This window comes from Ixodes scapularis, unplaced genomic scaffold (assembly GCF_016920785.2).
Source record: "Ixodes scapularis isolate PalLabHiFi unplaced genomic scaffold, ASM1692078v2 PGA_scaffold3__209_contigs__length_174095766, whole genome shotgun sequence".
Taxonomy (NCBI): Eukaryota; Metazoa; Arthropoda; class Arachnida; order Ixodida; family Ixodidae; genus Ixodes; species Ixodes scapularis.
The window spans coordinates 124776235-124802996 of record NW_024609868.1 but is presented as its reverse complement, the minus strand read 5'-3'; the positions used below and the strand labels follow the sequence as shown (position 1 = coordinate 124802996).

Below are 26762 nucleotides of genomic sequence, written 5' to 3'. Positions count from 1 at the left end.
CTTTGGAAGGCTAAGGGGCCGCTGCAACTCGGGGCCGCTGCAACTCGGGCAAACTCACGAGCAAAAATAGTATTTACTCCCATTTGTCTCTATATTTTTCTTCCTGTAGTTCCGCTTGTTGTAGGTTTGATATCCCACCATCCAAGAATTTATTGTCACTGTAGTATGTTTTCCTCTTAGCGGAAAACAAACAGCGCAAGGACAAGGACAGAGTAGAAGGCGGTAGACACACACAGCGCTGTTCTGCCTTCTACTCTGTCCTTGTCCTTGCGCTGTTCGTTTTCCGCTAATATGAATGACCAACTAGCCCAATCGTCAACACTAATGTTTTCCTCGTCACTGTGGTGAGAGGGGTTTCAGACTAGTCTGTCGTGTGGGGATGTTGTTTTCTTTTTCCGAACTAGCTAAATCTTTATCGTCAACGACCAACTTAAAACGGCAGGCTAAAGTATTCAACTGTCCTGCCTTCACGTGAGCCGTCTGCATTCTATATGGCATTGACTGCACTTGCACGACACACAGATCATCTTGAAGCCGGAAAATTCACTCTTCAGCATACAGAGCACAAGCAAGACCTACCTTTTGCTATAAAGTTGAAAGTTACTATACGCAGATATTGTCTTTTTTTTTTTTTTCTAGAGAAAGTGAAGAAGACACAATGGTTAAAATAGATGGCATTTGCCTTTCTGATAGAAACGTCAAGACAATTTAACGTTAGGTAGGCTAATATTTGGCAAATCCTTCAAAATTTCTTATGACCACTACGTAATTTCCGCTAGGGAATGTTATCAAAGTCCCGCGAAAATTTTCACTGCTCATTTCTCTTCAAAGCGTGTTTATATATTTCTTAACTCTCCCTCCTAAAAATGTCTACGTTGTGGACAAGCACACCGGCGAGCGTGGTTAAGTCAGCAGAAGGCCTTGCGTGTGAGAACTCGCGCGTGAAACACGCACGTTCAAAAGACACGCCGTCGCGCCCGAGCACTGCCGGAGTCTGCAACATGGAATGTTGCGATCGCATAATTTGTGTCAAAGAAGCCAGTTTGGAGAATAAATAGAACTGTACACTGATTATTGCAATTTAACATCAAACAGAAAAAAAGGCGAAATAAAAAAAGTTGGTTTGGAAAAAAGTCGCATCGGAGTTTCCCATGAGCAACTCAGTGCAGACGCAATCAGCTCAGTCTGCCGGCTTGCACAAATCATATTCCATAAACGCGGATATGTTTAAGGTGGCGCTCGTCTTTTTGCGTGGTAAGGTATTTCGCGTTGACCTGACTCTGCTGACGTGTGTGCGTTCTGTAATATGTTCGGCCTCCGGCAGATGAGACTCACCTCGGCAGCCACATGGCATGCGTCAATGGCAGCGTCGACGGCGGAGTTGCCGATGCCCACGACAGCGACTCTCTTGTCTTTGAACTGGTCCGGGACCTTGAGGCTGTGCGTGTGAACGACCCTGCCCTTGAATTTTTCCTGGCCCTTGAACGTAGGAGCGTTCGGGAACCCGTGTCGCCCTGACGCCACCAGCACGGCGTCGAAAGTCTCTCTGCGCTCGATGCCGTTGGCTAGATCCTTGACGACGACATCCCAGCGACCGGTGGAGTTATAGTCGTCGGCCTGAGTCACACGGAGGACTTCGTGACGAAGGCGTACTTTACCCGTGATTCCGAAATGGTCCGCGTAGCTTCTGAGGTACGCCAACATCTTCGAATGATGCATATAGTTGGGGGCTTCCTTGGGAGGCGGGAAGTCACTGTGGAACAAGAAAGCAGTTTGCGTCTTACTTACGATGCGCTGTAGGCCTGGCAATGCGCAGCGGGCACTCAAATCCCGCGGAATCTTATAATGTGACCTTATAAATTGGCTTGGCAGCGTGCCAAGCTACCAGTTACCACATAGGTGCCCAAGGATGGTGGAAACATCACCTCAAAATTTCAAAAAATGAACTTCAGCGGAAGCAAAAAAAAAAGAAAAAGATGACTAGTTTTCTTTACATACAGCGAATGTAGGCTTGAACTGATTTTAATTCAGTTGCGGTACACCAGGAAGGGTAGAGATTATTAGGGTTAAACTAAAGACCAAAGACCAGCTTTTTGGTGCAAGGAGTACCAGAAATGAAATGAAAAATGAAAGCGGTCGTGGTATAGAGACGTGTGAGAATCCTATGGCGCTGCGAGTAACTCGTTGTCTGACAACGTTTTATTACGCATAAACTTCGACTTTTCACAAACTTGCCCCAGCAATTCTTCCTCGGCAACGTATGTAGTTTAAATACAAATCAGTTCATTTTTTTCGCAAGCAATACACTTGGTACAAGGGCACTGGAGAAAAAGCTGCAGGATTGTAGCTTGACGAGTTCCAGCACCCCCATTAAGAGGTTGCAGTGGCACTGGCAAGAGGACCATGTATATACATACCTATACAAATATAGAAATGCGGTAAAAATATACATTTTATAATTTTTATCTTATACAAAATAAATAAATATTTTATATTTAAAAGTAAACACTTGACAGAGATCTGTCTGGGTGGGAGTAATTAATTATAAAAGGTTCAAACACCAACAATTTTTTCTATAAGGGACCCTACGTTTGGAAGCCAATTCGGCCTCTCCAACAGGGGCGACTACGGCTATGACCGTTGCGGAGCAGTGTCCTTTTCTTTTTCTTCTACGGTGGGTATTTGGTCTTTTTCCCCTACGGCTGTATCCCATCCCCAGAAATCTGTGCCATCGCATGCTAGCGCCATCTCTTGGCGGATTATGGCAACGCTCCCATAGAAGCAATGTATTAAATATAGAAATACGGCAATATTTGCTCAACATCACATTTTTTTCAGATTTGCTATGCTACCCGTCCAATCTCTGACACGATCCAATCCTTCCGCAAAAAAGTCAAGATTACAGCGCATAAACTGCAGGTTCCTCATTCGAGTAAATTATTTGATTCATAGCCACTATGGGTGGTATCAGGTTTGATCGGTTTTTAAAATATATTATTAGGTGAGTGAAATAAATTTTAATTTTATATTATAAATACAACCCTCCCCCAATCATATGACAAAGTTTCGTGATTTGTATGATATTTTGTAATGCGTAGAAAAAACATCCTTCTGGGGCACCTCTCCCAGACGTGCCACACAAAGTGATTTTCAAACCTCCCTAGTTTAAAAATACAGAAAGATACGAGATTTGCCATATAACTGCGACAAGGCAAAAACATCCAGGAAGCGTAGTGTACGCCCTGTCTTCTCTCAAACTTATTTGCTCGGGTTCCTGAGACCAGTTTGTCGAACCAGGCGCATAATCGATCAGCCAGCTGTTCAGAATCGTTTCCTGCATTCTGCTGCTGGAATCACTAAACTACCAAACAAAGAAAGCAACTATTTGTTTTTTCATTTAGAAATTTTATCATGGCTAAGAAAAGGTATAGAAATATTGTTATTAATCATTAAGAAATTATTGACCTTGGCGAAGCTACATTTAGGGCGAATAAAGTGGGAATATTGAGTGATTATTTGGCAAGGAAGCTGACTGTACTTGATGGTCTCTTGATGACACGTCAAGCACATAAATTCAAAATATCAAGTAAAAAACATGTCGGTCGATCCAGCGAGGAGAACATTGGAAAATGAGAACTACGTAACGTCCTCGCTCGAACGCCTTTCCCATCGAGGAGGTTTATTTTCAAGGATATGCAGTTGTACCATGATTGATTTGATGGACTTAAATTTTATCATTTTCCCAGTTAAAGACCCGAATGTTCTAAACAAGTTCCTTGTGGATGAGCGGAGGCCCAAATTTGAAAAGTTGGACGAAGCCGTCAAAACGGAAAAACCAGGTCTAGTTTGAAGCGGTTTTTCTCAAGACAGATTTATTTCCAAGTATTTGCCATGGCACCAGCATGTAGTAGAGGGATGAAAATGATATATTTCGCCCAAAATGGGTGCATGAGCCGTGCTCCAAAAGTTCCCTGTGAAGGCGCGGGTGCTCAAACTTTAAAAATGGGACGAAACCGTCGAAACGGAAAAACCAGGTCCACTTCGGAGCGGTTTTTCTCAAGACAGATTTATTTCCAAGTATTTGCCATGGCACTAGCATGTAGTAGAGGGATGAAAGTTATATATTTCGCCCAGAATGGGTGCATGAGCCGTGCTCCAAAAGTTCCCTGTGAAGGCGCGGGTGCTCAAACTTTAAAAATGGGACGAAACCGTCGAAACGGAAAAACCAGGTCCACTTCGGAGCGGTTTTTCTGAAGACAGATTTATTTCCAAGTATTTGCCATGGCACTAGCATGTAGTAGAGGGATGAAAATTATATATTTCGCCCAGAATAAGTGCATGAGCAGTGCTCCAAAAGTTCCCTGTGAAGGCGCGGGTGCTCAAACTTTAAAAATGGGACGAAACCGTCGAAACGGAAAAACCAGGTCCACTTCGGAGCGGTTTTTCTGAAGATAGATTTATTTCCAAGTATTTGCCATGGCACTAGCATGTAGTAGAGGGATGAAAATTATATATTTCGCCCAGAATGGGTGCATGAGCCGTGCTCCAAAAGTTCCCTGTGAAGGCGCGGGTGCTCAAACTTTAAAAATGGGACGAAACCGTCGAAACGGAAAAACCAGGTCCACTTCGGAGCGGTTTTTCTCAAGATAGATTTATTTCCAAGTATTTGCCATGGCACTAGCATGTAGTAGAGGGATGAAAATTATATATTTCGCCCAGAATGGGTGCATGAGCCGTGCTCCAAAAGTTCCCTGTGAAGGCGCGGGTGCTCAAACTTTAAAAATGGGACGAAACCGTCGAAACGGAAAAACCAGGTCCACTTCGGAGCGGTTTTTCTCAAGATAGATTTATTTCCAAGTATTTGCCATGGCACTAGCATGTAGTAGAGGGATGAAAATTATATATTGCGCCCAGAATGGGTGCATGAGCCGTGCTCCAAAAGTTCCCTGTGAAGGCGCGGGTGCTCAAACTTTAAAAACGGGACGAAACCGTCGAAACGGAAAAACCAGGTCCACTTCGGAGCGGTTTTTCTCAAGATAGATTTATTTCCAAGTATTTGCCATAGCACTAGCATGTAGTAGAGGGATGAAAATTATATATTTCGCCCAGAATGGGTGCATGAGCCGTGCTCCAAAAGTTCCCTGTGAAGGCGCGGGTGCTCAAACTTTAAAAATGGGACGAAACCGTCGAAACGGAAAAACCAGGTCCACTTCGGAGCGGTTTTTCTCAAGATAGATTTATTTCCAAGTATTTGCCATGGCACTAGCATGTAGTAGAGGGATGAAAATTATATATTTCGCCCAGAATGGGTGCATGAGCCGTGCTCCAAAAGTTCCCCGTGAAGGCGCGGGTGCTCAAACTTTAAAAATGGGACGAAACCGTCGAAACGGAAAAACCAGGTCCACTTCGGAGCGGTTTTTCTGAAGACAGATTTATTTCCAAGTATTTGCCATGGCACTAGCATGTAGTAGAGGGATGAAAATTATATATTTCGCCCAGAATGGGTGCATGAGCCGTGCTCCAAAAGTTCCCTGTGTAGGCGCGGGTGCTCAAACTTTAAAAATGGGACGAAACCGTCGAAACGGAAAAACCAGGTCCACTTCGGAGCGGTTTTTCTCAAGATAGATTTATTTCCAAGTATTTGCCATGGCACTAGCATGTAGTAGAGGGATGAAAATTATATATTTCGCCCAGAATGGGTGCATGAGCCGTGCTCCAAAAGTTCCCTGTGAAGGCGCGGGTGCTCAAACTTTAAAAATGGGACGAAACCGTCGAAACGGAAAAACCAGGTCCACTTCGGAGCGGTTTTTCTCAAGATAGATTTATTTCCAAGTATTTGCCATGGCACTAGCATGTAGTAAAGGGATGAAAATTATATATTTCGCCCAGAATGGGTGCATGAGCCGTGCTCCAAAAGTTCCCTGTGAAGGCGCGGGTGCTCAAACTTTAAAAATGGGACGAAACCGTCGAAACGGAAAAACCAGGTCCACTTCGGAGCGGTTTTTCTCAAGACAGATTTATTTCCAGGTATTTGCCATGGCACTAGCATCTAGTAGAGGGATGAAAATTATATATTGCGCCCAGAATGGGTGCATGAGCCGTGCTCCAAAAGTTCCCTGTGAAGGCGCGGGTGCTCAAACTTTAAAAATGGGACGAAACCGTCGAAACAGAAAAACCAGGTCCACTTCGGAGCGGTTTTTCTCAAGATAGATTTATTTCCAAGTATTTGCCATAGCACTAGCATGTAGTAGAGGGATGAAAATTATATATTTCGCCCAGAATGGGTGCATGAGCCGTGCTCCAAAAGTTCCCTGTGAAGGCGCGGGTGCTCAAACTTTAAAAATGGGACGAAACCGTCGAAACGGAAAAACCAGGTCCACTTCGCAGCGGTTTTTCTCAAGATAGATTTATTTCCAAGTATTTGCCATGGCACTAGCATGTAGTAGAGGGATGAAAATTATATATTTCGCCCAGAATGGGTGCATGAGCCGTGCTCCAAAAGTTCCCCGTGAAGGCGCGGGTGCTCAAACTTTAAAAATGGGACGAAACCGTCGAAACGGAAAAACCAGGTCCACTTCGGAGCGGTTTTTCTGAAGACAGATTTATTTCCAAGTATTTGCCATGGCACTAGCATGTAGTAGAGGGATGAAAATTATATATTTCGCCCAGAATGGGTGCATGAGCCGTGCTCCAAAAGTTCCCTGTGAAGGCGCGGGTGCTCAAACTTTAAAAATGGGACGAAACCGTCGAAACGGAAAAACCAGGTCCACTTCGGAGCGGTTTTTCTCAAGATAGATTTATTTCCAAGTATTTGCCATGGCACTAGCATGTAGTAAAGGGATGAAAATTATATATTTCGCCCAGAATGGGTGCATGAGCCGTGCTCCAAAAGTTCCCTGTGAAGGCGCGGGTGCTCAAACTTTAAAAATGGGACGAAACCGTCGAAACGGAAAAACCAGGTCCACTTCGGAGCGGTTTTTCTGAAGACAGATTTATTTCCAAGTATTTGCCATGGCACTAGCATGTAGTAGAGGGATGAAAATTATATATTTCGCCCAGAATAAGTGCATGAGCCGTGCTCCAAAAGTTCCCTGTGAAGGCGCGGGTGCTCAAACTTTAAAAATGGGACGAAACCGTCGAAACGGAAAAACCAGGTCCACTTCTGAGCGGTTTTTCTCAAGATAGATTTATTTCCAAGTATTTGCCATGGCACTAGCATGTAGTAGAGGGATGAAAATTATATATTTCGCCCAGAATGGGTGCATGAGCCGTGCTCCAAAAGTTCCCTGTGAAGGCGCGGGTGCTCAAACTTTAAAAATGGGACGAAACCGTCGAAACGGAAAAACCAGGTCCACTTCGGAGCGGTTTTTCTCAAGATAGATTTATTTCCAAGTATTTGCCATGGCACTAGCATGTAGTAGAGGGATGAAAATTATATATTTCGCCCAGAATGGGTGCATGAGCCGTGCTCCAAAAGTTCCCTGTGAAGGCGCGGGTGCTCAAACTTTAAAAATGGGACGAAACCGTCGAAACGGAAAAACCAGGTCCACTTCGGAGCGGTTTTTCTCAAGACAGATTTATTTCCAGGTATTTGCCATGGCACTAGCATGTAGTAGAGGGATGAAAATTATATATTGCGCCCAGAATGGGTGCATGAGCCGTGCTCCAAAAGCTCCCTGTGAAGGCGCGTGTGCTCAAATTTGAAAAGTAGGGCGAAACCGTCAGTACTGAAAAACCAGGTCCACTTTGAAGCGTTTTTTGTTTTTTTTTCAACATAGAGTTATTTTCAAGTATTTTCCATGATAACAGCATGTAGTAGAGGGATGAAAATTATATATTTCGCGTCGTCTACCACTTGAGTATAGAGAGACCAAGGTTCGAGGAGATATCATAGAAACAACATCTGAGCGGATGAACACTGAAACCTTTCAGACTCGCCAAACTGCTTGGCCCATGGACAACACGACAACGCCCAACGAGCCTTCAAAGCAATTCTAAAAGCGCAACGTGCGCGCGTGCGTGCATCGTGTATGCGGACGCGAAGTGATAAGCTAAGCTATGTTTTTTCTTTAACACTAACTTTGATCTCCCCTTTCCTAACAAAGTAGCCAGACCCTCAGTCTTTGCTCAATAAAACGGTGGCCGGAAGCGTACTGCTGTAGAAAATTATGTTAGCCCTGGAATAAAGAGCATTGAGAAAGAAACGGATATTTCTCTGTCTCAGTCACAAATAAACAGAAAGGTACTTCACGAACCTCGGAACCAAACCAACACAGAGAGTGCGCCACGTGATCAGACGGTATTGCGCAGCAGTGTGAAAAATGTAAAGTCATGTGGCACGCTCACCGGGCTGGGTTGGCTGGGATGAATCGTAACGTTTGCTGCGGTTCATTGAAGAGAAAAATTAGATATAGCTATAAATAAGAAATTATAAACCAAATCGTGTAGGAGATTCTCATGGAACTTGCAGCATTTTGCACCGTCTTTTATGGCGTAAACGCTTCTTCGTTAAAGGGGTCTGGAACTGTTATGGAACCTCCATGAATCTTTGTCGACTTCCGTGAGGTCCTTTATATGGCTTGTTCCGTGAGTGCTTTTTTGGAATTCTGAAGATGCTCCGGAAGGGTACTGCGGGGGGATCACGTACTGGTCGACGGTCACGCGTGACCCCACGGATCATGGGCACTTGACCGTGCGACCAGCAGGTTCGTTATTTCTAGTGTGGCTACGTGGTGGACGAAAACCGATGGGCCATGGTCACGTGACCCCCACCCACAAACGAACAACGCTTACGCATGAACATGTGGCCAGCAAAAGTGCGCTATTATCAGTATTGTCAGGTTGCTTCCGACTCAGTCACGCGACCATGTGTGGCCATCAAAGGTGCGCTATTTCTTATGTGGTCACGTGGTGGACGGGACCCCACGGACTATGGTCACGTGACCTCAGTGACGATGGACAGGTGATCCCTTATGATCATGATCACGTGTCCGTGCGACCACCGAAGGTGCGATATCTTATGTGGTTGCAACCACCACCCCTTCGACAGACCGACCGACGTGAAAACTGAGAAAGGTTTTTTAACTTTATGATGTGTGAGGGCAGACATTAACATAAGCTCACGACGTTTTTGTAAGAGTATTTGAAGGCCTTGAGGAACACAGGCTCTAATCATTGTAGTGAGGTCATGCTATATGATCAAACTTTAACGACTGTGTCTGTTTAAAGCAATTAACGGAATAGGACCAAAGAATTGCATACTTCAGGAATATATCGCATATTTACTCGAATTAGTTTTTATACTAGACCTCGGCGTTTGGACAAAATCAAAGATTCGGGAGTTCCGCTCGTTTCAGCTGAATTTACTGTGGAGTTATAAAGTCGTTCCTAAATCCTCCGATTTCCTCTTCTTACTATAGCAGGAACCAATCTCGCTCGGTGGCCGCTGTGTCAGCGGAGTAGTACTCACGCATTAGAATAAGAACGGCGTTGCATTGCACTTTTGGAACTACCTTTCTGATAGGAGTATCAGCAAGTTACGCTGGAATTATGCGGAAGTGAAAAAGGCAATATCATTCATGTTGTTGACAGAACAACATTTGTATTTTTCCACACGTACGTGTTTTTGATTATATACAACGCACATGCGAAGCAGCCTGTTTCTTGAAATGTGAATAATCTTCACAATCTCGGTGCAGCAGTCCTCACTACTGCTCTTATGTCATGCTCCAAAAACGTGGTGGCGTGTGCAAATTTCTGATAAGTACTAAGAACTCCTGATATGGTCATAACGCCGTTTTGAGCTGAATTGTGGGAGTTTGTCACGTGGGCCTGAAAGCTGAGGTGAGGTATTACATAGCGAGCGAACGTCAAAACAAACGAAGTGTCTGGTTACTCGAAAAGGCAATCTCGAGTCCTCGGCCACATATTTGTGTGAACTTCTCCCCGCCATTTAAATATTAATACCCCAAGTCGAACTGTAGGTAATAAATAAACAAAAATAATAATGCCCCAAGGGCGAACTGTAGGTAATAAACAAACAAAAATGAACAATAAACAAATGTACTTCATGCATTTCCTGACTTTCTCACGGAAAGCGTAGCCACAACTTTATTTATTCTTGAGCGCTGAAAACGTCTGCCGCGGAAGAGGTATGTAGCACTAATGTAAAAAGTGATGACATGTGAATAAGCCCAATAGTGACACACAAAAAACAAAGATACAGTTTAGAATATTCCTTCGACGGCAGACGAACGTTTTGTGATAATCGGAATAAACGTGCTTTGATAAGTAAGCCCTTGGGAGCAAGAACACAATGTAAGGGTTACAATAGCTCAACAACAGAAGAAAAAACTCAGTTTGTTGAGTGCCAGCCTGGTGGAAAGAAACTGTTAACCAGTGCACCGCGCAACTTTTTGCGATCTGATATGGTGTCAATTATTGTCGGAAAGATCGTTTGAGTTCTGGATGGCACGAGGAAGTGCTGAGGTTTTAAAAGGATGGATGCTGAACGAAATATTCGCTGGAAGCTTTCGCTGCTTTTTACGAAAAGAATCCGGTGGTTCTTAATAAAATAGAACGAAAGAGAGGCAGAGAGAGAGAGAGAGAAAGACAGAGAGAGGGGGGGGGAGCAACGCTATAAAAAATATCAGGACGGACTTAGCCTTGCCGTTGGAGCTGGCATTGCCCCGCTTGGCAGTGGTTCCAAAAGAGGTGAACTGGACTGACCGAAGTTTTGAAGGAACCGATGAAGTAAGCAAAAGAGCGAGATTAGTCGACGAGTCTGGAGAGGATGAATGAACTTACATTGCCTAAGATCTGACTCGCTAATAAATCGAGAATGAGACTATATGAATAGCGCGGTACAGTTTTAGACGGGTTCTGAATGCGTAATTCTGTACGTTTGGTGATATCATTAAGTATTGTAGACTAAGAAAAAGAAGGTGCAAGCTTCCGGAGACTAAATAGACACGGAAGAAACTAAGAAAGAGGAAGGAGAGAGCGCTCGCTCTGAAAGGATCGAGATGACGGTCGGGTACAGTTCAACGATACCTCCAAAATAAATAATTCATTATTTCCTTCTATTTTAACACAGTTTGCATAATTAAACCGGCTTTTTATTTTTATCGTCACCGTGGAGATCCTTCCTCCATTTACTTAATAAAGGCTTCTAAATATATTAGGCGTATTCCGGTTTCTGGGGCGGACGTGAGTACTGTAAGTATGCTTCTGTGTTTTCGGACCAATTCGATAAAATCGAAAAAATACTTCCGGTAAAATATTTTAATATTTATATTTACCCAAAAAAACTCAGATTTTTCAGGACCGCCAACTGCTATGAATCCTACTGGTCTTAATATTTTCCAGGGATCTTCAAACAAGTTTTACTCTACTTCTCTATATCTAATATTTATTTATTTATTTGAAAAACTGCAGGCCTTTTTCAGGACCTCGCAGTATCAACTTTCGTTTGTATGATCACAAAGAACTTCCGTTTAGCTTCTATTTTAAAAAAGGGGAATCGTCGAACACGTTTCTCATTGAAAAGGATACTTTTACTAAATTCACAAACTGCTGTTTTCAACCTTTCGTTCACTTCGCCGAAAAAGCCGAAAAACTCTGTACGATGAAAGAAAGCTCCAAAGAACTCTGAATTTATGGTAAAAAATAAGCACTAAACAACACTCCGCGATTTTAAGCAGAAATAAACTCCGAAAACGCAGAATCCTAATTATAAGCTGGATTTCGTATATGTTGGTGCAGCTTTTAGATTTCGTTATAACTTATAGGTAGGGTTCCGTATTTTTGTGTATTCTTTTTTAAATTTAAGGGTGTCTTTGGGTGTTCATTTTTTCAAAGTTCTCTGTTTTCGGTATCTATTTCTGGTGTCGACCAGAAATCAGGGTTTATCAGGGCTTACGTCGTAAAGCTATTGCACATCTATCGCGTTTTTACAACACACAATGTTATTCGCGCCAGTTATCACTAAGTGGCCCATGCAGAAACAATAATTGCAGCAGAAGGAAGCAGCCTCGCGGAAAAGGGCAGTTTGTTTTCGGGGTCAACAGAAATAAAGCAATTTTTCCAGTTAACCTGGGGTTTCATTTAATTCAAAAATTTCAGTTCGGAGTTTTTCAGTTTTACCAATTTCAAGAAAAATCCCAAGAAAAAAGGAAGCCAGACATCAGCACAGCGAGTGGTCATACCAAAGAGAATATTTCGCTCCTGATGACTTCAGCGGAGGCAGTGTAGCGATACGATGGTTGTGGAGTTCATGAAAGCCTAATTTAGGCAACACAAAATATGGATCCTTTTTGTTGTAGTTTACTCGACACACTCGCCAATCTGCAAACAACTTTCCAAAAATATCGCATATGTATTGTCGGGTAGTTTTTCGAATACTTGTTCGGAATTCTTCCGCAGATCTGACTTTTTTGCTTCCATATCGCTAGATATGAAAACGCGGAATAATAGTGTTATCGACTTCTTGCAACCGGGAGGCGCTGATACGGCGTGCTCGTCCGCTCTTTGCGCCCGTCTTGCGTTTGTTTGCCTCAAAATGCGCTCACAGGCTGCTTTTACACTCTCCCCCACCACACGCACACACACACGCGCGCGCGTTCACACGCACACGCGCACGCACGGACGCACGCACACACTGACACACACAAACAACCCGTCTCGTCGAATTAACCACCAACACTGGCGCGGGTTTTACTGCCGCGTCAGCACGCTCTCTGCGTGTTCTTTGTGCTGTCCATCAATTGATCTTCCCCCTTTCTGTAGTACTGTTTGAGAAGCTCTGATAACGTAGCTCTATTTTCTATTTTTCACAATTTTATTCATTGCACGCGGAACGCATTTCGGTTTGGCGGGAATTTGCACACGACGTAAAAGTTAAAGGTGAATACGCCACGTGTCGGTAAATAAGTGAACTAGAATAGCTTGTCACAAATTTCTGGCCATGTTTCAATAAAGTGACGAAGCCCGTTCACATATGCGAATGGTAAAGCTCCGAGACGCCGATCGATGTCCGCTGGCGTTGTTTGAATATACTAGGATTCGAGACACAGTCTCTTTCGGGAATTTGTCTCAATGTTAATGACGCATGCGTTGTCAAAGTCAAGACAATGGTCATTGACGTCGCAGTGCTCAGCGACCGCCCTACGGTCACGATCAAACTTGCGTACGTCGTTTTTATGTTGACGGATTCTCTCTGTAAAGTTCTTTGCTTCGCCGATGCAAGTGGCCGCGCAAACCCCGCAAGGAATCTGAGGCCAGATTCACAAAACGATCTTACGCCAAAAATGTGCGTAAGACAAAACTTAAGAACAAATCCGTATTCACGAAACGAAATTTTCGTAAGTTTTGCGCAGGTTACGACGAAATCCTACGACAGCTCCGAAGCTGTCTTACGCACTTCTTACGATCAAATCAGCATGGCCGACAGCGTCGCTCATTTGGTCGCGACAACCAACGGATGTTTATTTTTCTACGTGCGCTTCTCACGCGTCCCGACTTCAAGCAGCAAGAAACAAGTAAAAACTACTTGAAACAGACCACGACGAACGAACAAGAACGCTGGATCCACAGACACCCGCGAAAAACTCCAAGGGCCACGAGTACGGACTCCGACCGATCGGCAGATAGGCCTAGCAGGCACTCCGACTCGGCGCAGCGATGATCTGACGGTCCTTGGCGAAGACCGTCTGCCCACGACCGGCTGGCGCGCTGAATGGAATATGCCCGCGCGATCCTTGTGAACCCTTCCCGTATATAGTTTGATCGCTGACCTCAATTCTAGATTAAGAGGTCAATCTCTTCCTCTTGTCATCTCCTTGTTTTCCGAGGCAACGGTGACGAACGCTGTCGTCGAAAAGGGGCTCTCATCGCTTCTATCTCTGTTTTGTGTGATATCAAGCTCAAATAAACGCCGTATGGATTACCTTCGCAACATAGTATGTACATTTTGTTATTAGTATTCCATTTTATTCTGACACGACTGCACCTCACAGTCGATCGCTGTAACAGTTCGTGGGTCGCAATGCCGGTCCAACCTTTCTTCGCCGGGTGTCACGTCAGCATCGAGTTGCAATTGTAAAGGATCGGTCCCCAAGCGCTTATCAATTCGCGGTCCAACAGCGCAAATCCAGCACTTCGATCAAACGCGCGCGTCCGTTCCGTAGTGTGAACAGGCATTTACGTGGCTCTTGCTTACACTGTCATAGTTCAAACGTATCTTTTTTAACGTCGGCTCGCTCCTGCATCTCCGAGGCCGCAAAAAACGTCGCGGCAATTTGTTCCCATCTACGTCGCTCTGCAAACGACTGCGGGCCGTCTTTTACCAACGATGACAGTTGTGTTGACTTGGTAGCGATCGAGTTCGTAGCAGTCAATGGGGATGGTTACGCATCCCGGCCTCGGCATTCCGGCGAGTTTAAATCGGGTTAGCGTCGACATATCACTGCACAGACACGAACCCGAGACCAGCGGTGGCAGAAAGGCCGCCTGTGTTTGTTATGAAAAATCCACGTGCTCCGAACGGCTCCGAACGGCTCCGAACAAATGCCGAGCTCTCCGATTGGTTGTTCGTGCTGCCGAAGACGCCGTCGCCATAGCAACAGCACCGGTAAGTTTTAGTTTCTCCGTACGACAACGTCGCTTTCCTCCTCTCACTTAAGAACGCGTTCGTGAATACCGATTTCTCCTCTTCTTACGATGTTCTTAACTTACGAACTTCTTAGCTAAGTTGTCGTAAACTAAGAAGCTCTTCGTGAATCTGGCCTCTGATATATAACGTCTTGGGTTTTGTCTTTAGCAGGCCGATCTTTTGGGAGTGGCATGAGTCGTCGAAGGGTAGACACAGGTTTGTGCGCTATTTGAACACCCTCTTTAGCCAGGACACGTGCCAGTGCCTCGTATGTTCCGTTTATGTACGAAATGTTGATGTGCGAGTTTCGGCGGGGCTTCACACTTGACTGTTGCTGCACGTGTCGTTATGTTTCGGCCTACACGGCGGAGAACACGATAGATAAAGCGGCTCGTGTAGCCATTCTTTTTTCTTTTCTTTTTTTGTAAGGTCAACAATGACGGTTTATTTTTCCTTTCTTCTGTAACCTTCCAATGACCAAATGGTCTTTGCTCTGATTAAGAGTGTCCTGACCACTGACGCCGTCTGATTGGCAGTTTGAATCCAGCCACCCAGCAAATCACAAGGCGTCGGTGGTCAGGACACTCTTATCCACCCATCCATCCTTCGGACTACAAAAGCAGCTGCGCGGGAAGTTTTTATCAGTAGCCACGGCCTCACATATTTTCAGCAATGACGGCTAACATACCATACTGTTCACTAGGCAGGTGAGTAAAAAAGAGTTTTCCTATTCGGTTAGAGCTAATAGCGTTTGTCTTAGTGTTGCCGTGCCTACGGTCCCGTCTAAAGCGTTTTCTAGACTTGTCGTTGCTTCTAAGTGGTGACGTGGAACGTAACACTGGCCCCATTTCTAAGCAGGAGGCATAATCGTTGTCCAATATGGAGGAAATTATTATCCAGCTACGAGCCCACCGGAAAAGTGTTTTAAGTGAACTAAAAAAAAATAAATAAAAAACGAACAGAAGCATGCAAATGATACAATATTCGCTCTAAGTATACGCGTGTCGGATTTATAGAAGGTGATATTGCCATTTGGAAATTTAAAAAAAAAGGAATGCAACGACAAAAGTTGAGACAAGCATACAATTCGCTTTCTCGAACATGGCACTCCTTTGACGTCGTTCCGATGATGCCGAAAGCAGTTCCCGTAGATCCAACCTATTTTGGGGGACTAGATGATGCGGCGAAGAAAACATGGGCTGATCAGTCCCGATAGATTAGATCGGGCTCATCAGATTGACAATTTCAACCCAGATTTAAAAAAAAAAAGATACATATTACTGTAAAGTTTGCCTTTTTAAACGCACACACAAAAACAAACTTTGCTGCCGTCATGCAACAAGCTAAAACATGCGAACATTTCCGTCTGTGATAATTAACCGAAAAACGCACAGCTTGCGAGGAGAAAGCTTCTAGATTTTGCCCGTACTCAGGAAAGTCCTTACAGACTTCGTGTTTACAAGCCGTTCGTACGTGTAGATAATATATTTTAATAATGAAACTCGCCAAATCTCTGGGGCTCCGACATATCTATCCAGATATATCACCGATGAGTCTGCAACTTTGAAGTTTAAAAAAACAATTCATAAAAAACATAGTTTCCTCTCAGTCACTTTTACTAATATCAGAAGTCTTTAGTCTGTAGTCTTTATTTTTTGGCTCTTGAGGTCCACGGCACCATGGAAAGACAGCAGCCGTACCATGGAGGCTCGTGGTGCCGTGTCTAGTGAACATGATAATGTGATGAGTATATACATGCATACACATATGTATCTGTATACAAGCATATGCATACAGAAGTGTTATCCGGAATCACGATAAACTATCATCAGTTATTGACGCGTCATCTACTGATGTGGTTTTAACTGAAGCGTGGCTTTCGAGTGTGGTGCGCGACTAATAAATTTTGTATTTCCCTTAGAGTTTTAGGTTTCACCGTTCTGATAGGGTTGGTAGACGTGGTGGGCGGGTTGTCATCGCAATAAACAAGAACCTTGAATGGTATCATGTAGATATTGCCACCTCACCGGAACTGGCATATGTACGTTTGCGGTGTGCTCACAGAAATGTGGTTGTTTGCGCGTGCTATCGTTCTCCCAATGCGACTCCAGACATCTGCTCCAGGTTACATGATAGTTCAAATCCAATTTTGTCTAGGTTTCTTTATGCGCCAATTGTAATGCTGGGGACTTCAACCTTCCCCTAATTGATTGGTCTGGCCCTTTCCCGACAGATACTTGTGATTGCCCGTGTTCTCAGATTTTCTTCTTTGTTCTGAATTTCTTTCTCACGACATGTTAGAAACCAACTAGGATTACCAATGCTACAGCTCCTGTGTTGGATTTAATTATCTTCACTGACCCTAGACTCGCCTCTTCCATACCTCTCTTGGCAGGAAGTAGCAGTCTTTGCATTCTACACTTCAACATACATACTCCAATGGTGTGTCTCTAATAGATCTACTAAGCAATTCCGTAAATATAGTACGGCAAATTTCGGCGCAATGAATAACGTGTTAGCTGCCTTCTGGATGAGTTCCTGTTTTCTTTTCAGAGCGTCTGGTTGAAACTAATTGTGACAAGTTGAAAAATGAAATAAACTCTCTTATTGCTTTGTTGATTCGGTATAATTCCTTTGTTTGTAAACCCCAACCTCCATGGTTTAATGTCGCACTGAAACGTCGTTCTAACAAGTAGATACGTTTTTTCTGCGCTGCAAAGTAATCTGCCCTCGCTGCTCGTTGGGACGCTCACAAAGAAGTTGCGGATACCTATCAGACAGCTGTGAAAGAGGGCAAAACATTTTCTTTAACATTTCTTTTCACGTTATGTAATAGCACTAAGCAATTTTGGAATGTTGTGAACGGCCCCAAAAATACTGTTCTCTCACTGGCAAGGGATAACGGTGTAGGTATTTTAAGCGATCACTCTGCATCTGTAGCAAATTATATTTTTGTGAAAGCGTTTTCTAGCGGTGTGGAAAGTGAACGCCCCACTTTTCCTGTTTACAACTCTCTTCCAATGGATCCGCTTGTTTTCGATTATGATGGGATTGTCGAACTAATCGACGATCAAAGAATGTCCTCGTCGTCTGGTGTTGATAACATAGGCTCTAACTTTCTTAAAAGTACAGCAAGTTATATTTTAGTTGTTGTTTTTTTCTCCAAAGTTTTGAGCAATCACTTGACCTCGGCATTTTACCAAACGATTCGAAAATAATAATGGTGGTTCCGCTTCATAAATCAGGTAACAATCATAGCCCTCTTAATTATCGACCGACTTACTTAACCAGCACGTCCTGTAAAATTTCAGAGCACATAATTTATTCAAATCTAGTTAGTTTCTTAGATTTTATTTTTTTTTATCCTAGAACGATTTTTTTTTTTTTTTAAATCGCTGTCCTGCCTTGAAAGTCAACTTCTTATTTTAAATAACTACTTTTTCTCCAACCTTGACTGAGGATCTCAGGTTGATTACGTCCTTCTCGACATTTGCGAAGCCTTTGACCAAAGTAGGTCCCAAACTATTTTTTTTTCAAGGCTTGAATAACACAATATTGCTTCTAAAGTTTTGTCCTTAAATGTTCTCTAACTAATCAAACACAGTTTGTTACTACAAATGAAGAAAATTCATGTCTCAGTCCTGCTACCTCAGGCGTTCCCAGGTGTCCGTTTTAGGACCACTTCTGTTCCTTATTTATACTAATGGCTTACCGACGTATTCTTATTTGACTCTGCTACATATCGTGAAATTTCTGAGGACTCCGTTGCTTCACTTCTTCAGGTTGACTTCTGCGTGATTTTGGAATGGTGTAACATGACAAATGGCTCTCACTACTAACAAATGTAAAACTATGAGGCTGTCTCGTTGTGACACGTCCCCATTAGCATACTCTAATTTGTAAAACTTAGCTCACATCTGTAACCTCATTCAAGTATCTTGGTGTTCAGATCACTTCTCATTTTGATCATATAATCAGTAACGCTATTTGGATGCTTGGGTATGTAAAAAAAAAAGATTTTTTTCTTTATCCCCCATGTTAGAAAATCATCTTCTGTACTAGATTTTAATACTGTTCAAAGCTTAAATACGCCGCAGCCAACTGACATCCCGGTCACTCGACGCTTGTAACAAACCTCACTAAAGAATAGCGCAAGGACGACGGAAGGAAGAACGAGAAGACAAGCAAGCAAATTGTTGAGTGTATGTTTATAGGGCCGGAAGTTAGTCTGCCTCAGTGGGCGTCTGGTGTCTTAGCTGTAGATGAGCAATTTGGCCAGTGCGGTACAACCGCTAACGTTTGTTCTTTAACGTGCACATAATGGTTTATGTTTTAACGTGCACTACGCAGTAGTTATACACGACCGCACGCCGGTACGATGCTCGTCCAGATCGAAACGGGCAGGGCTGGGGATTGAAACGAGAAGACAGGAAAGGGCGCTAACTGACAGCTGGCTTTTTATCTACAAGAGAAAAGAAGGCGAAAAGAAGTGAGGTAATTTAAAGACAAAAAAAGGAAGATGGAAGAATAACAAGGAATAAAAAAAAGGGATCGGATAGGAAACAAAAGGATGCTTTTACAGCGGAGCTGTCAAGGGCTAGGTTGCCCAAGATCGTGTCCGTGTATGTCGACACAAACCGACCTATAGCGCCATCTACAAGCGACGGCGGCAAGCACACAACCAGTATGGTTTCCGCCTTCGCTCGTAGATGGCGGAAAACTTTCCAGCTATAATACAAGAATGGATAGTTGGGAGCGTTGGTGAGAATTCATCGTAGGAAACAGCGCGGAAAACAGACGGCGACGAAGAAGAAGCACACATTGTATCGAGTACAGATCCGCTGGTCTTCCTTCTTCACGAGAGTGGAAAGGCTGAATGTTTCTAATTTGATTTTTGTAATATATATACAAAATATTATAACGCAAATAATCGAAAAGGAGACGAAAACAAGAAAAGAGAAGAAGAAGAAAAATAATTCAGTGACAAAATTAATGTGTAGGAAGGATCTTCCGGGATAAAGGCTGAGGTAAAACTGTTCTTTTTCCAATAAGCCTACTGAAGGAGCACTGATGCAGGCGTCGCCCTTGGATAGTATGACGTGTGCTTCGAAGAGTTCTCTACTCCTCTGACCAGAGAACCGTTTGAGTACTTTCATCTGCTCGAAGAGTGGGGTACACAGACAGTCCCTTACACTTTTAATTTATTGTAACAAATATTGAAGCACTCCAAAATCATGCCGCGCGTTTTATAGTCTGTAACTATCATTGCACCGGAAGTGTTTTATCTTCAAAATCACCCTGTTCCTGCCTCTTCTATCCTCAAGCCGTAAAATATCTCGCTTATGCCTTTTTACAAGATGTATCATCCCACCGCTTTTTTTTTTTAAAGAGAGACTATTCATTAGCCCCTTTTATATTTCTCCCCGCATCGATAACAGTCTTAAACTTGGCATACCTCATTGTGAAACTTCAGTGTACATCGATTCTTTCATCTCCGGAACGTTATCTCAATGGAATCACCTCCCCGTATTATTAATAGCTATTTCGTGAATTGTTTTATTTAGAAAGGACTAAATACTCACTTTTGCTAAGATTATGCCGGACTAACATTTATAACCACTATTGTATATCCACTCCATCTGTAATGCCCCTGGGCCCTGAGTCTATTGAACTAAATAAATTAATAAAAATGAAAATATTTATCTACAGTTATGCATAGAGTTAGCCAGAAACCTTCCACGTTTACATTTTTTTAAATAAATTTTCCCATGACCCTCAATGGGCAAACATTTTCTACTAGTTCCTGTACGACTATTCTGACCCACAAATAGAGCGAGCAAGTCCAAAGGCACATCGATGCAAAGTAGTAGAGCCTGAAATAAACAATTTTATATATCTCGTTTCGGACTGTATAATTAGTTCATATTTCTCACCCGCCTTCAGACATTTTCTCACTCAGTGTATCAAGTGACGAAAAGTAGAGTAGGGATATTTTTATTTGTGAATGTGATCCAATTATAAAATATTATGTAGAATCGCATTCGCCATCTCGATGAAACCCATTTTGAATAATCTACGATAATGAAATATTTTGATATTTATCGCGCGAACACGGACACGGCAAAAGCAGTAGCTATCATCCAGGCATTTCCATCATCGCAGTGTAGTGACTGCTATCTAGCAAAAATAATTAAAAAAAATAAACGAACAACTGAATTGCGCGGAAGACCGACTCTCACGACCTCCTTAAAGGGGTACGGAAACGAAATTTTAGCGCCGATCTTTCTGCATAAATATAGGCTAGGGACAGGCACCACCTGGGAAATATCAATATCGCGCTGTAAAACACAGGAGAACTAATTTTAAACCTAATTAAACGATTTCAAATTCACATCTGGTGGATGGTGGGAAAGTTCTCGTGACATCACTTGTGGCGTAGGAGCAGCGCCGTTCTGCGGCAATACGGCGTGCCGGCAGAATTAGCCTAGGCCTCAACGCGTTTGCAAAGCCTTGGCGGAGAAAGCCAAAGCGTAGTTGGCCACAGTGAGCTCGTTCTCGTTGCGGCTCTTTGCACGACACGACCCGAGCATGCCTCTGGCACGGCCGGTTTTAGTTGCTGTGAGTCGCGAGCTCCGAGCCGGCGTTAAACAAGTTACGTTTGAACTACAAGAATATCAGCAAGAGCCACGCAAATACCCGTTCACACTCGGAGAGGACACGCGCGTTTGATCGAAGTGCTGGATTCGCTCTGTTAGACCGCGTTTCGGTAAGCGCTTCTGTACCGATCTTTTACGATTGCAACTTGATACCGACATGACAGTCGGCAAAGAAAGATTGGACCGACATCGAGTAGCTGACGTAGCGTCGTGTCAGAATAAAAATGGCATACTAATAACCAAACGTACATACCGTGTTGCGAAGGTAATCCGTATGGCGTTAATTTGACCTCTATATCACACAAAACAAGGGGATAGAATCAATGAGAGTCCCTTTTCGACGACAGCGTTCGTCACCGCTGTCTCGGAAAACAAGGACATCGAGATGACAAGGGAAAAAGATTGACCTCTGAAATTTAGTTCAGGGATCAAACTATTCATCCGGGAAGGGTCCACATGGGTCACGCGGGCATATTCCATCCAGCAGGCCAGCCGGTCATGGGCAGACGGTCTTGGCCAAGGACCGCCGGAGCAACGGTGCGCCGAGTCGGTGTTGCTGATAGGCCTACTATATTCTGCCGAGCTCACTTGGTCGGTAGAATCATGGCCGTTGTAGCTCTTCTCGGGTGTTTGTGGATCTTGCGTTCTTGATCGTCGTGGTCTGTTTCAGGCACTCCTTCCTTTTTTCTTGCTGGTTGAAGTTGGGACGCACGAGAAGAGCACGTAGAAAAATAAATGTCCCTTGGTCGTCGCTACCAAGTGAGCGACGCTTTCGGCCATGTTGATTTGATCGTAAAAAGTGCGTAAGACAGCTGCGGAGCTGTTGTAGGATTCTGCCGTAACATAGGCAAAAGTTACGACAATTTCGTTCCGAGAATACGGGTTTTCTCTAAGATTTGTCGTACGCACATTTTTCGTCGTAAGTTCGCTTTGAGAATCCGGCCTCAGAGCTGGTTTTGTCAGTGGTGCCGTGGTTGCCGACTTGCCGTGGTGCAGCGTGCGTGCAGCCCTTGCACATCTCAAACGGCCACGTTGTCACAGGTCGTAAATCGTCGACGCGCCACCAAGTGGTAACGCTCGTAACCACAACATCCACGCCGTAGCCTTTCTCGTCTGGTACAAGTGACGTTACGAATGCGCCCAATATCCCAAGACGCATCGCGCTCTCCGATGGCCGATTTTTGAGCACGCGCCCAATCGAGCCCCTCAGGGTGAAAAATATAGCCATTCGTTCAAAATACAAATGCGCGATTATGATTTACGGATATCATTGATCATATTAAACCTATTTCTGACCATAATAAGTGTATTTCAAGTTTCGCCTTAGTATCCCTTTAAGGCACGCGTCTTGAATTTTCTTTCTTCTTACAGCGAAGCTTGTTATGATATAGGGCTCCGAGGATTTTTTCATGTGCGTCAACAAAGACTCGCACCGCCCTCTCTTTGTCGTCGTTGCAAGCGTTTGCATACCTAGTTTCCTTCTGCTCTTCCGGGACTACTGTCCCGTCAAGCGTGTCTACTTTCCGCCGGGTGGCGGTCCCGTCGCTCATGTCTAGTTTCCTCTGGCTCCTCGGGGCGGCGGTAGTTTGTATCTTTGTTCAAAATTCTGCGTCAAGTCTGTATCGTGTGCTAAACAGCTTTTCTTTCTGCTGTAATGCGCGGATATTTATTTCCCTTTTATACAAGCCCCATCATCGTCCGTTCATTGGACCTAAATTATAAAATCTATTGAGTTCTCTTTTTTTTTGTTATCTCAAGCGCTGTTATCGCGTCCCAGAGCAATCGACAGCGCGCTCCTTTCACTACTCAGCTGGGCGCGGAGCTAAGAGGCGGAGCGCCCTCTACATCGTGACGTCGCCGTCTTCCAAGCGCCGGCCGCCCCCAATGCACGGCGGAGGCTACGCGGTGGCTACACTACCCCTTTGAGCCACTGTAGTGTAACCAAGCGTAAAACTAATAGCAACATACTTCTTACAATATAAAACAGTAACGTATAAAGTACTTACGTTACTTATTTTGGGTAATGGGTAACGTATTTACGTTACTTGTAACAGCTTCTTTCCAAGATTTAAACAGTTACGCTTCAAATCTGTTGCGTTTCTCCACTTCGTTTTAGCTTAAGGCAAGATACAGCTCACGCTACGAGGTAGCGGGACCAATCAGCAGCGTCAAAGACGCGAGTCACTGGGCCTTTACTATTTATGATTGGTTCGACGATGTTAGTGTACGTACAGAAACCCGACCAACACGAAGAAAGGGAGCTTTTTACGCTGTCTGATCCGTCCCATCAGGTCATAGCATCGGCTGCGTCTGAACATAACTGTGAAAAGAAGTATAAGCACCAAGTCATGCATTCTTGCCTTCGTTTTACATACATCTAAAACACTGCCTTTCTAAGTGACGGAAAACGTTAACGTGCCTCACTTTTTTGTGGATGGTGACGCGTTGCTTTTATTCGCGAGTAACGACCAACGTGGATCGCAAATTGTTTTCGCTAACGCCAACAACACTGGTTCCACGTATACGCTGCGGATTGGAAGCACCACGGGCGCGTGCAGAATTTGTGCTTCAAAGTTACATGACAATCTCCCGCCATCGCTCAATAATAACGAAATTTTAAGATCATAACTCCCAACACTAATAATCTTGGAGTTTAGGAAGCTTGGAACTAAACGCTTTAGCTGAGTGTTCCGAGAATACGTCTTTTTGCGCTTACTCATTCTGCTAGCGTGTGCTTGATGACAATCCGTACAAATTAAAAGAAAGAGTTAAGGGCGTAAGTTAGAAAGTAAGAAACGACTCCAGTAAAAAGCGCTTCGCCTAAACATCTCTACTGGCGAACTCAACAAATTGCATTTCGACAGCTTGCCCCTTTCGACGGGTTACTCCTTTTGCGAACGGACCTAGGACGACCTATTCGAGGAGTAGACCATTGACGAGTTGACGCTCTAAGAATTGGCTTTCGACAAGATGGCGGGATCGAAGCTCGCACATATCCAGAGCTGGCAGTAATGCAATTACTGTAATGAAATTACAGTAATTTAATTACTTGTTCCAGTAATTAGTAATGTAATTCATTACTTTTTGTAGCAGGTAATTTAGTAATGTAATGAATTACTTCAGCGACTGCAATTGTAATTAAATTACCTAATTACTTTTTCGCACCAGGCATATTTTTTGTGTCCACAATACACAAGAGCGCTTTTCTTTTTATTTTACTTTTTCTTTTTCGTCTGCACCTTTCCAAAAAACGCTCTTTGGCCGCCGCTATGTTGCTGATGCTAATGCGGCTGGTGCGACTCTCGCGCCCGCTATCAGCTAGACATTTTCTGCCACTCTCTTGAACTGTGAAAACCCGCTCAGCGCGATTCTCTACCTATGTTTTGCGGTTTTGCATTCGACGTTTTCTGGCCCCTCTTGAAAGTTTCCGTTTCTTTTCCTGGTGCATACTGTGTACCCTCTCTGTGTTATCTTCCACTGTGAGAAATAGGGCTGGTAAGTGCCTTCCATTCGAGCTTTTCTGCTCGACATTCTCGGGAAACGAAGGAGGGGAAGTAGGTCGAACTAAGGCCCCTGGTGGAACGGCCCTCGACGCGAGTTTGCGAACAATGAGAATTGTTCTCCCCCTCCCAGAGATAATCCGCGTAGGGTCCTCAGTCATCTCCAAAAATAGTTTTCCTGGTTGGGGTGGGAAACGGATCAGTCGCGTGCGTTCCTCTGTCCATCGGTAAACATGCAACAGAGAGTTCTAGCTGTGTGCCATGAACTGTGTAAATAATGTAAATAAAGTTATCTGTAAAAAGAAGGTATCAATAGCTCCTTTATATTTAAAAGTATACAAAAGTAATGCGAAAGTAACGTAATTACTTTTAAAAGTAATTTGTAATGGTAATTAATTACTTTCTGGCTGTGGTAATTTGTAATGTAATTTAATTACATTTCAGCAATTTTCAGCAAAGTAATTAGTAATGTAATTTAATGACAAAATATGAGTAATTTGGCCAGCTCTGCACATATCTAATATAGAATCACTGGAATTTATATTTTAGATCATCGTTCGCAGCGCAAGCTTAGAACAATCTCCCGTTTAACACGTTCAAAGCGCCAAAACTACGCAAGAACAATATGAAAGGCGAGGAAAACGGGGTGCATTCGAAACTAACCTATCTTGAAAAACGTTCTCTTACATAGGCCTTTGCAAAGATCGCCTTCAGCGTGCTGCCATCTTTGTCTGCTGGACTGTGGAACGCCTCCTGAGCATGGGCTGTTATCTGCTGCTCAGTATGTCGGACGCTGCGCATGCGTCCACAGCTCAGTGACTCAGCATTTTTTGCCTGGGTGATAATCGTTGCAAAGGCCTATACTCGTCGTAAAATACATAGTCACTCCTATATTCGAGTGCGCCCTTTTTTTCCCCTTCTTTTTTTATGTGCAGTTTCGGCGCTCTGAACGTGAAAATGATCCAAGTAGGACAAATTGCCACTTTAATGAGACTATTCAACGTCTCCCAAGAACAATGAGCCTGATTGCGTATAGCGTATAATGCAGGATTATGCAAATTCAACGTGCATGCTGCCCAATCGGGACTTTTTTTTTCTTGATGAATATAAATTGGGTAGAATTCTGAGCACGCATTGGAAACAACCCCCTTAAAATTGCGTCCATTCAATACTTTCTAACCTAAATCAGAATCACGAGGCCTTTGAGTGTTTGTGCCTCCTGATGAATGTCTTAAAATTTCTACACATTCACGGCAGACTCACAAACTGCAAAGGCGCAGTTTCCTTTAAAGTGCGTACCTGAATGCTCCGATTTCCTTGCTGGTATGCAAGACAGTAGACCGCATGACGGACGGCCGGCCTTCCTCGCTGTCGTCGCTGTATGCCCAGATGCCGCCCAGGCACGACGACAGCTCGTAGATGACTGACTCAAAGCCCTCATCCAGCATCTGCCGGGCAGAAAGGATGCCGCTGCATCCGCCTCCGACGATGCAGACCCGCAGTGGGCTGTCCTTGTTACCGCTTCCACTCATGATGCTTGCCAGAATCTTAACGGAGTCAACTCCTATTGATCTCCAAACTGCTGAGGATCACCTGAACAAAGCAAGAGTGCGGGGCTTAAATGTCTAATTATTGCCCGATAGCGGTCATGCAGAGTGCATATCCGAATCGTATGAACACTGAAAGCGGGACACCGATTTGGTGATGATCTACCTTACTGTGGAAAGAAACTAGACAAGATGGACGATAGAGAATGCCACACATACAGGAGTGAACTGGGCTTCTGAGGTGGCGTGCTCGAGTTGTGATCAAGTAACGTACATCGTAGGGCCCTGTTCAAACATTGAGCTTATTTAATCGACTGCAACCAGCTTACAGCTTGAGTTGCAATATTGAATTATTACTCCAAGCTTCACTTTGCATCGGCATCAGCTTCGCACAGGCGTGCGGTACGCG

At 43.9% G+C, this 26762-nt stretch overlaps 1 protein-coding gene across 1 annotated transcript in view; it reads right to left on the bottom strand.

Moving 5' to 3' along the window:
* The window catches only part of LOC8032978 (flavin-containing monooxygenase 5), a 77254-nt gene extending 50916 nt beyond the window's left edge, over positions 1-26338 (bottom strand). The window contains exons 1-2 of the mRNA XM_029982792.4: positions 26106-26338; positions 1336-1753 (exon numbers count right to left, since the gene is read on the bottom strand). Of these exons, the coding sequence (XP_029838652.2) occupies positions 1336-1753; positions 26106-26338 (651 nt within the window). The remainder of the gene's footprint in view (positions 1-1335; positions 1754-26105) is intronic.
* Positions 26339-26762: the final 424 nt, after the last annotated feature.